Below are 17,143 nucleotides of genomic sequence, written 5' to 3'. Positions count from 1 at the left end.
TAATGGAGAGTCACTGAACTTGACAGACGGAATGAAGTTAGAAATTAAGCTCTTGGCAAATTTTATTAACAGAAAACAAATAATCTGTGTAAAACTAAGGTTTTTCTCACACATTTTTTTTCGTTTTTTTTTTTAGTTTATTTTTTCAGAACACTTCAAATTGAAACTTATTTTAACCCATTGTCGGGTGGTTCTTCTATTGATTTGAAGTACAGGATAACCCAAATTTTGCGCTTCGCATCTTGTATAAAGAAGCGGAAAATAAAAGTGAAGATCTGACTGCGGATTCTCAAAGAAGACCTACTGACCTCCATTTTTATGCCTAATCATTTATTTTTCTATTTTTCCTAATTGCAAATATTACACCCAGAACAAGTCTTTCCCCATGAATACCCTCTTTTTCTCGGCATTTCAAAAGAGCCACATAAATTATTTATCATAAAAATGGAGCTCAGAGGTTCTTCTTTAACACCCCACAATCACAGATTTTTGCACCAAAAATGCGTAAAACTGCGGAAAATTATATTATTTTTATGCAGATGAGGCGTTCACAACAAATTCTCAAATTGTCCTCCGTTTCGATCAGAACAGAGTTGAAGTCTTGTCAAAAAAGACCTATTTACTTATTAATAAAAAATATAATATTAACGAAAAATACATTAGAATTAACATGCGATTTCGAAAATAAAATAACAACACAGTCACCCATAGTCATGAAAAATGTCAAAATGACACTGGACGTCACCGAGCATCATGTAACATTTGCCTATGACGTAGGCAAATGTCACGTGACGTAAGCACCGGTACGACTTTTGAAAGTTTAGGAAGGGACATTATTTGGGAATGTAAAAACGGCTGTGTTTACGAATAAGCTGTAGATAAGAAAGAAAGCGAAATGAAGAGAAAGCTGTAGATTTTTGGATTCTGAACAGGATGCCGTCGCGAAAATTGGGGCATTCCACTTGAAATAAGCAAGTTATTGAGGTTTGAAGTTATGCGAGCCCGAAGGCCTATTTAGGGGTTATGGATTTTTTTTTTATTAAAGCACGTGAAAGTGTAGTTTATTAGGTCCTTTTGGAGACCCATAAGACCGATTCGGAAATTCGCAGAGGTTAGGATACAGCACCGATTTTCATGAGACCTTATTACTATCAAAATTTTAGAATTTTCCCAAATAACTCAAAAACGGCAAATTTTGAATATAAGGCCCATCATCTAAACTGACCTTAAAATTTAACTATAAATCCGAAAGTTGCAACAAAATTGGGGGATTTCATTTAAAAATACATAATTTGGTTCTACTAAATCTTTATGACTGACCTTGTACAATTCAAAACAATTTTAAAATGGGCACCCCTTAATGAACAAAAACTTTAATATGAAACGTTTTCTTCTAAAACTCACATTTGCCGAAATATCGTACTTTGGCGCATTAATGAGTAACCCTGTATATTAAAATTATATACCGTAATTAGGCCGATTCCGAACATACTACGCCCACCCCTGTATAATCATATTATGGGTTATAGAGATGCACATTGCCTTCCTCCGAGGTTAATTGAACTTCCATCTATGGTAATTCAATGAGGATTATGAAGTCCGAGAGGGATAAGGAATCCAGGGTAGTTACTAATAATTAACAAGAGGCTGGAGAGAGTGGAGAGGCGGAGGAGGCAATTATTGAGAATATCGTTCATATCAACTTATTCTGCCATTGTACCCATTTTCGGCACGTGAGCGAGAAAAAGGGCCACTTACAACCTGATTAAATCTCATCTTAGGAGAAATTTTTGCAGGAATAATGAGGCCCTTAGCAGGAAATGCAGCTGGATATTTGCATCTCCATCACGTCTCCCGCAGCCGCTTGTTTAGTAACAGGACGTGCTTTATCTTGGTTCACAGTAAAAATAATGAGAAGTTTAAGGTTTATCGTGTTAATTAGTTCATTTAAGGGTGGCCATCGTCAAAGGAATCAAAGAAAATCTTTTAGTGGGCGAGCATGGTCACTGTTAGGAGAATAACAAGTTTCTTCCATCTGTTATAAAACTATTATCTGTAATATTGAAAATAAAGATGAAAACTTTGAAATTGCGTGGTTAAGTCTCTAAAAACTAAAAAAAAAAACAAAAAAACACTTCAACTACAGGGTCGCAGTGTTTGACTTTTAGTAACACTATTAATGTTTTGTCTTGTTACTTATTGATTATAATTTTTTTAAATTTCTTTATTAGGATTTTCATGTTCACAATTCCATCACTCTCTAGTCACTAGAAGTAGTGACCAAAAGTTTGGCCAAGGCAGTGGTATCGAATCCTTCATTGGCATACAAGAGTATTTGGTCGTTGGTATTGGTCTGTGCTATGGTGGGTGAAACCAATGATTTGATTAATAATCCATCTTCCTTTCTGGAACCTTGGCCTGATCCAGCATATTCTCATCGTACCATTCTGGCAGCCACTGGAGGAACTTCGTTCTCCACGCTTCTGGAACACGCGTAATCTTGTTGTAAACTCACCAATCTAGCGGCCTCAGAACTTCAAATCGAGACCATCATAATTAACTTTGTAAACTTGATCAGTTATTCCATTTTACTGGTAGCATTCCTCGTGCGACAAACCCCGGAAGAAGAGGTTTTTTTGTAAAGAACCCTTAAGAGGATGAGTTTTTTTTAGTGTGCTGACCTGAACTCATCCTCAAGAACGAGGGTTTCGAAATTTTGTAGGTGCCGCTTTTTGGGTTGGATGGAGTCATGCGGAACTTATATTTATCCCGATTACCTCAGATGAGGTCCTGGCGGCTTCGAAAGGCTTTTTTGTATACTATGACTTTACAGCAATTTGGAAATCGCAAAAACAGGTACGAATGTGGCCGATATCTCAGGAACCAAAGAAATCTTGTATTTCCGTTTGTGTAGTATCATAGAACGTATCAAAACGATTACTTTGAGATATTCTTCAAGGTAATTCCTTCATGCGTTCCCGAGATATCCGAGTATAAAGATTGGAAAGTGGCAAAAAGTAGGCCCCCCTCCCCCGTTTCAAAATTTTCAGGGACATTTCGAAATTTCTTGGTGCATAATATAAGTATCCACTTCCTAATTTGTTGCACAATAGCTACGAGGGTGGTCTGAAAAGTTTCCGACCTAATAAAGATAGAAACAATTTTCCTTGATTATTTTTTAATTTTTGTATATTTTTTTAGTGCTGAGGTCGGCAACCTCTCAAACCACCTACGTAACTTCTTTCTGTAAAAAAATCCTCAAGAAGCCGAGGATTCTGTTGGTGTGGTAATCTGAACTAGCCGTCAAAGAGAGAAGCCATAAGAAAAATGTTCATACACTCCAAAACTCATTATATCTGGCCTAATCATATCTTATCATGCCTGAAATAAAATTTTCTAAACATTTGAATAAAGATAAGATTAAAATGCTGGGATACTCATAGTTAATATGCTGTAGAGAGATGAAACAAAAGTAAAAGCAAAACTAGTAAAGGTAGTAATTAATAATTAATTATATTTATATTTACCAGTCTCAAGTGTTAGTTCGGGTGTTAAATTATCTAAAAACGACGTCAGCTGTGACTATTATTAAACATGAGGTAAGTACATTGATATTGAAATTTGGGTCATCACCAAGATAATGCGCCTCGAACCATCAATAATTATCATTCTGGGGTCTTCAAGACTCGGTTCATGGGGCCCTCGCCAAATAACACTGCAGTTTGAACACAGAACATCTTTCGTTGTCCTTCTAATAGCATTTTAATGCTCTAAGAAACTGCATTTTTAATTTTCCGGACATAATAATAAATACAGAGAAACATCATTCACAAAGTTAATATTAAGAAGAATTAAACTGATTGTGAGTGTGACTAATTTTGGAGTTTTCACATAATTTATATGAGATACAGCTCTCAACGGCTATCTGATATTTTGACACTTATCGCTACAAATATTTATTACACATTTCTATATGATGACTCAGTGTGACCCACGGGTGGCACACGCAGGTGTCGCTGGAAGGCGTGGTCACTTACGCCACCCCCTCCTCGGAAGGTGCTTACATACTAAAGCAACAGCAGTAAAAATGTCTATGTACTGTCATAGTCATATTCCTACTCTTACACGACTTCAATTGCAAAGAACTTAAGGATAACCTATAATGGAAAATCAGCATTTACACGCAAGTGTGTGTAATGAAGCTCCAAGATTATGTAACAGTATTTAGCTGGAAAACACTGACGGCTCGATGGCCTGAGTGGTAACATGTAATGTAATGTAATGTAACATAACGTAACGTAACGTAATGTAATGTAATATAATTTAACGTAATGTAACATAACGTAACGTAATGTATGTGCTATTGCGCTACACGCCCTGAAGATGACTTGCACAAATTTAAGTTTCCATTTTCCCCACGTTATACTTTGACCTGCGGCACCGTTTCCAGAGCAGCTCAAAATGGCTCTTTCCAGTGTCGTTACGCGAAACAGTCAAAGCGGCGGAAATAACGGAGCCGTTGAGACTTGCAAGCAAAGAAAAATTTCTCAAAATTTCTCATTTTGAGACATCATCGCACTGTCCTTGGTAGGTTTATTTCAGCTGAACGCGATTCAGGTCGCTAGTACTCATTGATCTGGAGAAAACTCGGCGAGTCGAAAAACCTCGGAGGCCTAGAGAAGAATTAGGTGCTCAATCTAGTCCCTCTGTAGGCACACGATGTCTCGACGCTCCGAGATTTGTCAAGGTCGATCGATATTTGCGACCCGAATAAATCTCTTAACCGAACGAAATTAATATTTTCATTTTCGTGCGCCACTGCTCCGACCCCCTCGTCCTCATGGATATCGGATGAAAATCCACACATTTCCCGTTCGAAAGAGAAAAAAAAGGTAAATTTTTAGCCAGCTTTTCGGAGCAAGATCAAGCAAAACTCATTTATATTCAAACGCTGTTTTGCGTTGGTTAACAGAGAGCTTCTTTTGGTATAATTCGATTTCGAATAACAATTTCAGTGGCGTCGCAGAGGGGGTACTTGATTAATATTTACCCCAAATCTTACTAGTTTTTATAAATTTAATATTTTTATTAAATTGGAAAAAACAGAATAGATTGCCAGATGGATAATGTAGACCAATACACGATTTTTATACTAAGATTAAACGCAACTAAACGCCTGGTAAGTTACTCCACTTGCTGATTGAGTATATAGGTGTAAGGTGTTGTGTGTAAACACAAACAAAGATTAGATAAAGTGGTGTCATTCAGTATTTTCAGGAAAACAATCGATATTTTTTTATTTACCATCATCACAATTCTGCGTTTGAATTATTAAATTGATGAAAATTAAATTATGAACCCTGTTTTTGACCAATAACTGGCCAGTAATGCCCAGGTTTCAGGGCCTCAACTAAGGTATCCATTAAACATCCATCCATTTAACCTTTAAAAAGGACACCTCAAAAGTTTCAACATGAAATGAGCTCCCCAATAACAGCTTTACCTAAATTAACTTTTTTTTTAAAGTCTAATGTAAGATGAAGAAATTATAGGGCAACATGTCTAGCTTCAATTTGATCAAGCTGCGCCTTTTATGTATTGAGCTACAGCAATTATTGTTGTATTTAATCTTTATCTTTCTGAAGGGTGCAAAAGGAAGATGAGGAAAAAAAGAAAATTTCGTGACCTGCAGTTTTGCAAAAAAAAAGTGAATGGAATATAATAGAGAAAGGAAACCCGTTTTACCACACATGTTGGTTACGAAAACCGCCACTTTTTTATCACTTAAAAAAACAATATTATCGCCATTTTAAGGTAATTTCTCCGCATGTCGTCGAGATATCCGATTTTAATGTTTAAAAACTGAAAAAAAGTTGATGCCACCCCCCTTTGGAAATTTTCAGCAAATTTTTAAAATTTTTGAGACTGCTTTTCGGTTTAACGAAGCAGTAAGGATTTATATTGTCCCTGAATACCTTAGTTGAAGTCCTAGAACGTCAGAAAATCATTATTGAAGACCTCCATTTTGCAGAATTTTCAAAATCGCCAAACTAGGCACTATTGTCACCCCATATCTCAGAAACCAAAAGAACTTCTGCAACTCCGTTTATATAACATTATAGAGTGCATCAAGACGATAACTTTACACAATTTTTTAAGGTAATTGCTCCGCGTGTTTCCGAGATATTGGAGTTTGAATTTTGTAAATTTTCGCGAAAATTTCGAAATTTTTTAGTGCATGTACACCAATACTGATTTCGCTCATCTCTAGTTCATTTAGTTTACCACATCTCCTCATAGGCGTGTTATTGCCGACCTTACTATTCGCCAAGGAAACGCCTCTCTGCACAGAAAAATGCGAGTGCACCTACAACGACGACAGCGAAAAAATCAAAGTGGCATGCGCCAAAAACGTCCAGGCTCTACTCCCGAACAACTCCACCTGGTTCGATCCCGACACGAACCGATCGTATGCATTCTCAGAAATCGAGCTGACCAATCAAAACTTTATAGAGCTAAATTTCACGTTTCCGAACTGCGAGATAACTCACCTGAATTTAGCTGATAATGACATTTACAGTATCAAGGATAACGTGTTTCAGAATTTACAGAACATGAGAGTTTTGATTCTGAGCAGCAACGACTTGGAGTCGCTGTCAACGGATGTTTTCAAGGTAATGAAGAAATTTCTATGTAAAGTCTATCTGAAGTCCCTTGAGAAGTTGCAATTCGATTTTATTAGACCTCAAAGTAATGTTCTCCAATTTTGAAACAGGGGCAGTATTTGGAAGGCAGATTTGACCCCTTAAAATCACTGATTGAGCTACGACTAGACCACAACAAGCTGCACACTCTGAACAAGGACATCTTTGAGCACATCGATGACCTGGAGATTTTAGATTTAAGCTACAACCCTCTTAAAGTAATTGACCTGCACACTACAATGGCCATAGACAGTCTTGCAAGCCTCAAAGAACTGTATTTGAGATACACGCAAATAACCACTTTGCCAGAATATATATTGAACACACCGAAATATCTATACTTGTTGGATTTGAGTGGAAACCCCATTAGCGTGATCCCTCCAACCTTGAGTGATTCGCATAACCTGAACACGCTCTATCTCAACGATACTGCCTTTGTTAATCTAACGAAGAAGAAGTAAGAGTAGCAGTCATCAACACCTCAAAAATTTATTTATTTTCATTTTCAGTGGTTTTCCCCAAATATCCACAATAAAAACTTTGCATCTGTCCAACTTAGCCAATTTAGAGCGGATTGAGGATGAAGCACTTTGTGGGCTAACAGGGCTTGAGGAACTCCACATCTCCGACAACATTAAATTAAATTATCTATCTCAAAATTCCCTAGGTTTAAGGAACGAGACAAATGGTGGAAGGACGTGGCCTCAAATTCGGAAGGTCCGTGGTGAATCAAATATCCAATTTCTTCCTCAATAAAGTACTAATAAAACTCCCTCAGTTATACCTACAAAACAACAAACTTTCCTATCTGAAGAGCGACTTCATTGCCAGATGGGACAGTTTGACGGATTTGGATGTTAGGGACAACCCATGGACTTGCGAATGTGAGAATGATTGGATGGTCCAAGAATTAATGCGCTACTACTCAAAAATTGATCCATACGCGGCGGCGGAAGTAAAGTTGGTATCAGTTCTCTTAGAAGATGAGATATCTAGATGATGAACGTCCTTTTAGGTGTGGAGCACCTATAGAGATGGTTAGTTATACCCTCTTTGAGTTGTATGAGAAACATTACAAAATGCGATGCCTGGATATCTATGGGGCTCAGCCTGATAAGGATGCGGCTCTTCTAATTGGAGTTCTGGCTGGTAAGTGTCTTATATTAAAAGGGCTTTGTTATCAAAGTAAATAGGGAGTCGAGGAAAAATTATAGCTGAAAATACTCCAAAGTAAATTCCATTCTTTGCTTAAGGTTCAAGTTTCATGTTTACCATAAAAATTGCAATACTTAAAAATAATGCGCGTATTTTGATGGAACTTTGTAAATACTGGGTGTTTCAGAATAGTATTTATATATATTTATTTCTTTATAATTTATAATTTATATATATATTTCATAAATTTAAGGGGCGATTCTATGAGTGATTTTGAGAAAAAAAGTTTATATGAACCTAGGTTCGTTTTCGCTTTCTGTTTAAAATACAGGGTGTTAAAGTTTGCTATATTTTTTTGTTTTTTTTTTAATAAGTCCGGACCTGCATTAAATATTTTTATCTAACTTGGTGGGCGTAAGTTAGGAGTAGAAACACATCTTTTGAGAGAAAAACGAATTTTTTAATTTAAACAGTGGTGTCCCAAAAGGCCATGAAAAAAATCGCATAATAGCTTCTCGTAACACTATTAGAAATACTCTGGGAATTTTTCAAAGAGTGCGCGATAATATGAGAAAAAGGGCTGAGGCATGTGTCTTTGCAGGCGGAGGACATTTTCAGCAACTTATTTAATTTTTTTTTGTCTGAATGGTCGTTATTATAACATACGATGTTAACTAATCCGTTTGTTGTTTGAAAACGCTCGATACTACGATAAAACTTCAAGAGACCATTTTTTTAACAAAAAGAATTAGAATTAAGAAAACGATTTTTATTTTTTTTTAAAGCAGCGGCGTAACATATCTTTCGCAAAAAATAATCAGGGTTATGGCCTTGGGGGCGCCACTATTCAAATTTAAAAATTTGTTTTTTTCTCAAAAGATGTGTTTCTACACTTAACTTATGCCCACCAAGTTTGATAAAAATATTTAATGCAGGTCTGGACTTATTAAAAAAGAACAAAAAAATATAGCAAACTTTAACACCCTGTATTTCCGATGGAAAGCGAAAACGGACATAGATTCACATAAAGTTTTTTTCTCAAAATCACTAATAGAATCACTCTATAAATTTATGACATACTATTTTGAAATACCCATTTGAGGCGGACTGTTAATTTTTTCTCTCATTTTTTGAGGATAAAGTCTTACATACAGTGTGTCCGGGTTAAGGACTTACCACCCTTGTGAAATTTTTATTTTTTGCCCGATTTTGACTTTTTTTTTGCTAATTAGGTACGATGACTCTTCGCCCATATTTATAGCCTATTGAGAGCATTTTTATGGGATCAAATTTCAAAAAGTACCATTAGGGCTTTTTTAGGATAAAAATGAAGACAGGTTCTCAAGTAGAATGACCTAAAACCCACTTGTACCGATTTTCATTTTTCTGCTATATGGAGTGTTCGAGAAAATCAATAAAACATTTTTTTAATGTGAACAAATTTTAAAATTACTAAAAAATTTAATTTAACAATAAAACTGATTGAGGGTTGATCTATACAATATGTATTACTAGTATTAAATACCTTTGAACTGTTTAAATACTAAAAACTAACCTTATTACAATAAATTACTGTTCATTTTAATTTAATCTAGAATTATAAATTATTAATTGGCATAAAACAATTTTTTGGATTAAATATCAGTATTAGCGATAGGTTGCACGTAAAAGAATAAATACGAGTGCAAAACAGCTTTTTTTCTTTTTTTTGTAAACTTTCATACCTAAATAAAATAAACTATTCGGAGTATTTCAAAATATCCAATAATATCGAAATGGGCGATAAAACGCCAGCATTTACGTCGTAATGAACTAGAATCAGGATACATCCCGAGACTCAGGGTCCGATTCATCTCAAGGCTTCAAGACGCCACAATCCAAAAAAAGAAGAAGGCCTAAGGCATCACCGTGCAGCACTCCAACGCCAGCAATGAACCCGGCAAGAAAAAAATAAACATTTTTCAAGGGTGGTAAAGCCTTAACCCGGACACACTGTATGAATGACTTACCTCAATTTTATTCCTTTGCGATTGAGAAGAGAAATTTTAGAGTGTATTGACATTCTAGATATTCACGTCTTCTACGTTTTGGTTTGATTTTTTAGTTTTTCTACAGTTTTAATTTTTCTACTTTTTAAAATTTTCTACTGTTTCAATATTTCCACTCTCTTAGTTTTTCTACTGTTTTAATTTTTCTACTCTTTTTGGATTTCCACTCGTTCAATTTTTATACTCTTTTCGTGTGCGGAGAGGTCGCTGATGCACTATACTCATTATACTTTATTCTTTTAGGTATTTTATTAGCAATCCCAATAATTTTGTTCGTCATATTCGCCTTCCAAAGACGTTGGTTCGGAGTTTTCACCAGTTGCGACAACTCACCAGCTGCTTATTCTAGGAGATTCTACTCGGCAACCAAAGAAGACGATTTTTGAATTATGGTGCCACGTTTTGCACCAATAAATCTGAACAACAATATAGTTTAAGTATTATACAATTATTAATTAACAGTTAGAGATAGGAAGAGCTATGTTTTTTTACGTTTTACTTGAGGTACTACTGCGTGGTCTTATTTGGAGCACATATGGAGTATTGAAATGCGATGTGGGATGACTATAGTGGAATTCCGCAGTTTTATGCTCATGAGCGTCTATTCCATTTAAAATACTAAAATGTCTAACCTTCAATAACTACCGCGCCTTCACCAGAGTCTTGTTTCATACGTATCATACATTCATATATATTATACATGTTATACAAGGTGTCTCTGAACAGAGTGCCATAAATTCAACCACATATTCTAAGTTCCAGAATATGACGAAAATTTCATATAAAATCTATATATGAATGGCGCTTGGTTTTCGATAGGCAGTATATTTTACAACACTAGCAATATGAAAGAATGTATGCTTTCGCGCATGTCCATACATTTATACAAGTAGCATACATGTATACAAAAAAATAAATAAACACAGCTGATCTCCACTGTTCACTTCGTTTCTTGTATACTAGAAATGGAGATGCATAGAAGCATATCACTGGTGTCCTGAAATATATAGTGTAGGGTGTGGAAGTTTGGATCCTAAGGATGGTTTTTTATGAATATTTTCGAAACGTTGGGAGATAAATTAATGAAATGTTGTACTAGATGGCCTTGAAATGAAACAAATAAATATTTTTGACATTTCCGCACATGACAGCATTTATTAATAAAGTCTGGTAGTTTTGCGTTGTCACCGGAACAGCGTTTAATTAAAATTATTGTTAAAGAAAATGAATAAAAATGAATTTTCGTCATATTCTGGAACCTAGAATACGTGGTTGAATTTATGGCACCATGTTCAGAAACATCCTGTAGATTAATGCGTTAAGACTCTATAAACCGAACTATTTATAAGTCGTAAAAGTGCTGTTTTATTAATAAGATTTCTTAAATGTCTCATTTATTTAATTCTCTAAAAGGAAAGAGACGAAATTCTGATATGTCCATTAAACAAGTAACCAAATGTAGCGGTCGCATTAAACCAATAAAATTCCATAAAATGGAAACGGCTGACAGTATGACAAAATTCGTATCAATTTACGACCAAATTTCATTTCGAGTCTGCGATTTTTCCGATATCCGTCATTTCCCCAATACGCTTGCCGCAAATTGGTCTAACGAATGCTATTCTGGCCTTAATTTTTCCAATAACGTTCAATTTTACAGTGATAGCACCAGGGCTGGATTGCTACTTTATTAAATAAATCCCCACCTGCAAATGAGCGAGAGCGCTTATTTTGATCGCGTACCTACTGCCGACAAAGTTAGTCGAAAACCGAATAAAATGTCTACAGGGAAATAAGTTTATACAGGGTCATGCAAATTGGCTGCCCACCATTGGGATCTGGAAAACCGCAAGAGATGCGAAGTGGGTTATTTTAGGGAAAACTTGCGCATTTTTACGATGAACAACGCTACGTTTGAAAATTTAGATTAACTCAATTGGTTTCAGAAATAATGCAGAAGACCGATATTTCCCGGTTCGATCCTCCCTTCTATTTATTCCGGTGTTTAATGTTGTGATGATCATCTTTGGTAGCTCATTAAAATCGGTGGATAGAGATTTATAAACCAAGTCTCTCATAGTTCCCATCAATAATAATCTAATGGGGAAAAATCTGGTGAGAGGGCCGGACAATGTATGTATCCATTGTTTGCAATGACTCTACTGGGAAACATTTTAGACAAATTATCAGCCAGTTTCTTAGCTTTTATTACTTTTTATGAGGTTATATTTTAACATTTTACTCGCCGTTTGTAAAATTCATTCCTATTTTCTTCACCTTCTAACCTCATCGAAATTCAACTTTAAAACTGTAAAGTTGAAGCTTAACGTATGATATACCTTCGTAATCAGAAAAAAAACTTAATTCAAAAATAAGAAAATCCAAGATGAGAAAAAGCTGAGTTTATGATGGCTGCTGAACATCGAAACGTCGAAAAAGCAGCTCACGGTCAATAATTTTGAAGCACTTCGCCAAATAAACTGAGAAAAAATTTTAATTGTTTTCCAAAATTTCAGTTTTTTCGAATACTGCATAATTTTAAACCGTTCGCCCTGATCAGAAAATATCCCGCTTCTTTCCATATTTGATTATTTGAGAAGCAACATTTTTCTTATTAGCACATGTGTACTAACTTTGTTGACAAATAAGAATTTATTTCTTCTGGGTTCTAACGGCGTTACTCTGCCTAGATCAAAGCTCCGCTGCCGAGTGAACTTTCTATGATAAATATACCTTCAACTCCAAATCTAGAAAAAAAAACGCATTTTCTTTTCTTCTTACTCTTCTTGCTCCTCTTACTCGAACTTAAAATTCGTTATTGTTCCCGGCCTTCAGGGTGTCCAGGAACAGCTTCGACGAAATGAAAGGGGCGAGTCTACGTACAAAATTATGAAAAAAAGTTCCTATCAGCTTGTGCCCGGAAATGCTTTTTAAAGAAGCAAAAATTAATTACGAAGATAATTAAAACTGATTCAATTAAAAAAGGAAAGACATACAAATGAACAAAAAATACAAATAAAATCAATAAAAATCAATAATAATTCATTGACAATCATTGTTAATTCGTGTGTCAAATTTGAAGTGTAGATCTAAAGTAGTTTTAGAGTAATTAATCAAAAATCCGTTTTAGGCCGCCATCTTTAAAGAGCGGTAGCTGTTCCTGGACACCCTGTATATATTCAACGGATATCGGACACTAACGTTGATGGTTGTTCGTTTACTTAATCCACAACATGCGCATTTTTACGTGTTGGAGTTAAAATTGCAATTTTCGACGCAATCAGACTCTCTCATACTAATGAGACACCCTGCATGGAAGCTTTCCATTGGAACCGACATAATTCAATAACCTTAAAAAGGCTTCTAAAAATCCCTTAAAATATGTTCCCACTAAGCGTTCTATCGCCTAATAAGAGACTCTTATTAAAATCGGGACCTACCCACCCTCTCGATACATTCGGCCCCTCTTGTTCCGTCATTTGGTAGCTATTCATCCGGTTCCAACTACAAAGAAACGCAGATTAATAAAATTAAATGGGCCACACCCCCCGAAGTGTTCGGAATACTCCCTTAATCAAAACAAATCTAATAAAAGTACACTGTAACGATAAGGAGATATTATAGGTATATGGTCCGGGATAATTTAATTGTCGAAGAGTTTGTGTTTGCCCCAATAGGGGAGGATGGCTGGGAGGGAAACTATAGAGCACACTTTCAGAAGCGATTTTCTTACATGCAGAAGTAGTTCGGTTTATCTTTAATTAAGAGATAACTGAAGGGGGTGAGCATCAGATTTGGTGGACAGGTAGTAATATCCTGCACAATGGGGGCTTTTCAAGCAGGACGTCTTCCTGCTGTATTAGCACCTTTACGGGGCTTTATCCTGCTTATCTTTTGTTTTGTTCCAGGCTTTGTAAGTCGAGTGGCTGCTGCCGGCTGGGGGTAAAAGGCGGTTTTGAGTGGGGGCCTCCTATGTTATAAGTATTTTCTTTCGATAGAAATATGTAGAGTTAATGACGACGAAGCAGTAAATTTGGTCTGTAAGAGTGAAAATGGGACATTTGTGCTACCCCCAGAGGTTGAAGGCCAAAGCGAAGCTGAGGCCAGCAACTGCAAGAAGCTCATCAAAGGCTTCTTACTCTGAGTAATATACACCATTTTCTCCAAGCGAATTCAATGAATCAATTAACCTGAATGATACTTAGAAATCGCCAATGCAATTATCACTAACATTTTTTCAAATGATATTAGTGACCTCTTGACCTCTTAGCCTCTCAGCCATCAAAAGTCGCTGATTTTTCAGCTTCACCTTTCTGTCGTTTCTTTTTGTGTTTTGCTGATGCAAGTGATTCAGAATATTGTTAAAAAATTCCAGCAGTCTTCACGGGCTTACTCAAACATACGGGGTTACTCAAAAACGCATCAAACGTACGGGGTCGCTAAAAAAAATATCACTTTCAGTTGTATGGAAAAAAAGTCCAAAACGCTTAAACTTGAATAAAAATAAGATGAAGCAAATGAGGCATTTTAAGCAGAATATCCAAATCGGAGTGGACAAAGAGAAAATGGACTTAATAATGTTTTTTTAGAGAAATAAATAATTTCGCGCAATTTTCTCTTCATTGTTGTGGTTATTCCATATTTCTCACGATTTCATAAAAAAAGTATTCACAAATATCGTAATAACTTCTACAGAGAGAATGTAATGATAACAGTCACAACTCGACCATCCTGAACTCTCTTTGGGTCAAAAGACAAACAAAACAAACGTGCTTCCTTTTCCTTTCAACCACTCCATTGAAGCATTTCCGAATGTAATTTAATTGTAATTCTGTATATTACGACATCGCCATAAAACTTAATTTAATTCGTACGCCACTGGTCTAGATTCGAGCCACTGTGCTTTTCATGTCCAAGTCCGAAATTGTAAATCAACCATCATTTTTAGCGTGGGCCAAAGATCTTCGATATGACGTAGATCCGTAAACATTCAATTGTTTTTAACCATCGTGGGGGTCCTCAACCACCCTCGGCAAAAATGCCAAAATGAATCCATATTCGGAAATGACATAAACCAAAATTAATTAGTAAAATATGACGATTTAAGTAAAATAACATGATTAAATTGCTTTTTAGCGCATTTGTTAACATACAAGGTGTTTTAGTTTACAAGCGCATTTTAGGCAGGTCAAGTGTAACCGTAAAAACATTAATTTTGAGTCAGAGGTTTATCAGAGCCTTATTTTGAACAAAAAAAAAATTAATTAATATTTCGGAAACCACTAGAGAGAGATATACAGGGCATTTTAAATTCGACTCTCACCACTGAGATCTCGGAAACTAGAAGATATACGAAGAAGTTACGTACGCAAAAATAGAGTACGAAAGGAAAATGTAGAGATTACGAAGGAGAGGTACGAAGTCAAAAATGCGTAATTTAGCGCTTGACCAAATGCCGTTTTCAAAATTTGAATTTTCCAAGTATTTCCGAAAATATCCCAAAAAAAACTAAAAATTGGAGATTTCGTTTTTATTTATTTTTTGCATTATTTGACAGGGAAGCCCAGAATCACAACCATATTTTCTTGACTACTTTTTCTCAGCCACACGATGGCGTTTTCAGATTTGCCATCAGACTATTTTTCTATCGAAAAATCCAACGCGCTTAGAAGAAAAAATAAAGTTGATGATGGTAGCTGAATGATGAAACATCGGGTGGCAAATTTGGAAACGTCATCATTTAGCTAAGAAAAAGTGTAAATTTGCTTGTCGTTTTAGACTTCCTTGTCAAATAATGCTAAAAAAATAACAACGAAATTTTCAAATTTTAGTTTTTTCTGGTCTCTTCGGAAGTGCCCGGAAAACTAAAATTTCGAAAACTGTATTTGGCCAAACGCTAAATTACGCAATTTTGCCCCCATTTAAATTTCTTCGTATCTCCTCTAGTTTCCGAGATCTCACAAGTGTGTGTCCAATTTGAAATGCCCTGTGTAGGCATTATTGAGCGAAAAAGTCCCATTTAATATATCTGAGTTTATTTTCATACATAGTATCTCCTAAACAACGATACAAACGACTTTTATGCAATAGAGGGTGAAAAAATAAAGCGATTCAGCTGAGCTACAGGATAGCAAAACGTATATTTTTTAATTCTGAAAATTAGGAATAAATCTCAGAGTCTTTTATTTATAGACTTGAAATCGCACCTAAGGGGGTTTGTGACGGATAGAATACGTTCCCGAAGCAGCGCCCCGGATATGTGTTCCATACTGTATAAAGTACACACCCTGTATATTACGCTATAGATACTCCGGCCTAGGCGTCACAAAAAATGCCTCTAAATCTGAGCGAACGACAAGGACCTTAGACCAATGTGGGAGATTCAAGGCAAAAGTGGCACCTTTTAAACAACTCTTAACAAGGGCGTCGGGGATAGGCGCACTTGCAATTGCTCAATACAATCGACAATATTTTCAAAAGGCCCAAATAATTCAAATGTGATTTGTGTAGGCGACATGGGCCCAGACTCGGACCTTGGCGTGCATAACTTTATTATGGCAGTCCATTCATTATAGTATGGGCGTGTTATTATGTTTGATGGATCTATTATCGTGTCTTGCTTTGTGAAGCCCTTCAGCCCAAACACGCTGACATTTAGTTGGCATTTACTGGCGAAATTATGCGGTGGACGGATAAAACGATTAACCTTTTGAGAGCCCTTAATGCTCTGTTTGGTAATCGACCCATTAAGAAACCTTCTAATCTCTATTGGTAATGTCAGAGGGTAATTAGAGAAAATCAAATTGTAAGTATTTAGCAAATAAAGTTGAAATACTTAAACAGGACAGTTCGTTTAAGGGAGGCAATTTTGACTTTTTAGTAGACCCCGTACATTCCGACCTTATGTAGAATCTATTCCATGCAGCACACATGAAATTCAATAGAGGAGCCAGACCAATTTGGTTAGACATGAAAAACATCGTAATAAGAAGTGAAGGACTTTTAACGTCATCAAGTAAGCTTTAGGAACCAGGATTTCTGAGTGGTAATCCGATATCCGAACAAGTAAACGTCGCCCATGAAGGGCTGCTTGATTTTACAATCCCCAATTATAGAGGAAAAATGGGGCGTTATGCCGACGATTAGTGCTTGTCAAGGGGTAAGTGACAGCACTGAGTCGCCGGCAACATTTGGGAGTACGTTCGGTCGGTTTATTGTCGAAAATTGGTCAAATTA

The 17,143-nt window shown here is 36.0% G+C and overlaps 2 protein-coding genes across 2 annotated transcripts in view; one reads left to right on the top strand and one right to left on the bottom strand.

Moving 5' to 3' along the window:
• The window catches only part of LOC136412754 (uncharacterized), a 139,032-nt gene that overhangs the window by 61,221 nt on the left and 60,668 nt on the right, over positions 1–17,143 (bottom strand). The window lies entirely within an intron of this gene.
• LOC136412761 (leucine-rich repeat neuronal protein 1-like) lies at positions 3,448–12,186 on the top strand. Its single transcript, XM_066395951.1, has 7 exons — positions 3,448–3,599; positions 6,272–6,674; positions 6,776–7,161; positions 7,214–7,421; positions 7,483–7,664; positions 7,720–7,853; positions 10,151–12,186. Exons 1-7 carry the CDS (start codon positions 3,595–3,597, stop codon positions 10,291–10,293), a joined length of 1,461 nt encoding a protein of 486 aa, XP_066252048.1. The 5' UTR covers positions 3,448–3,594; the 3' UTR covers positions 10,294–12,186.

The sequence above is a fragment of the Euwallacea similis genome, chromosome 12 (assembly GCF_039881205.1).
Source record: "Euwallacea similis isolate ESF13 chromosome 12, ESF131.1, whole genome shotgun sequence".
NCBI lineage: Eukaryota > Metazoa > Arthropoda > Insecta > Coleoptera > Curculionidae > Euwallacea > Euwallacea similis.
This window is presented reverse-complemented; position numbering and strand designations above follow the sequence as displayed.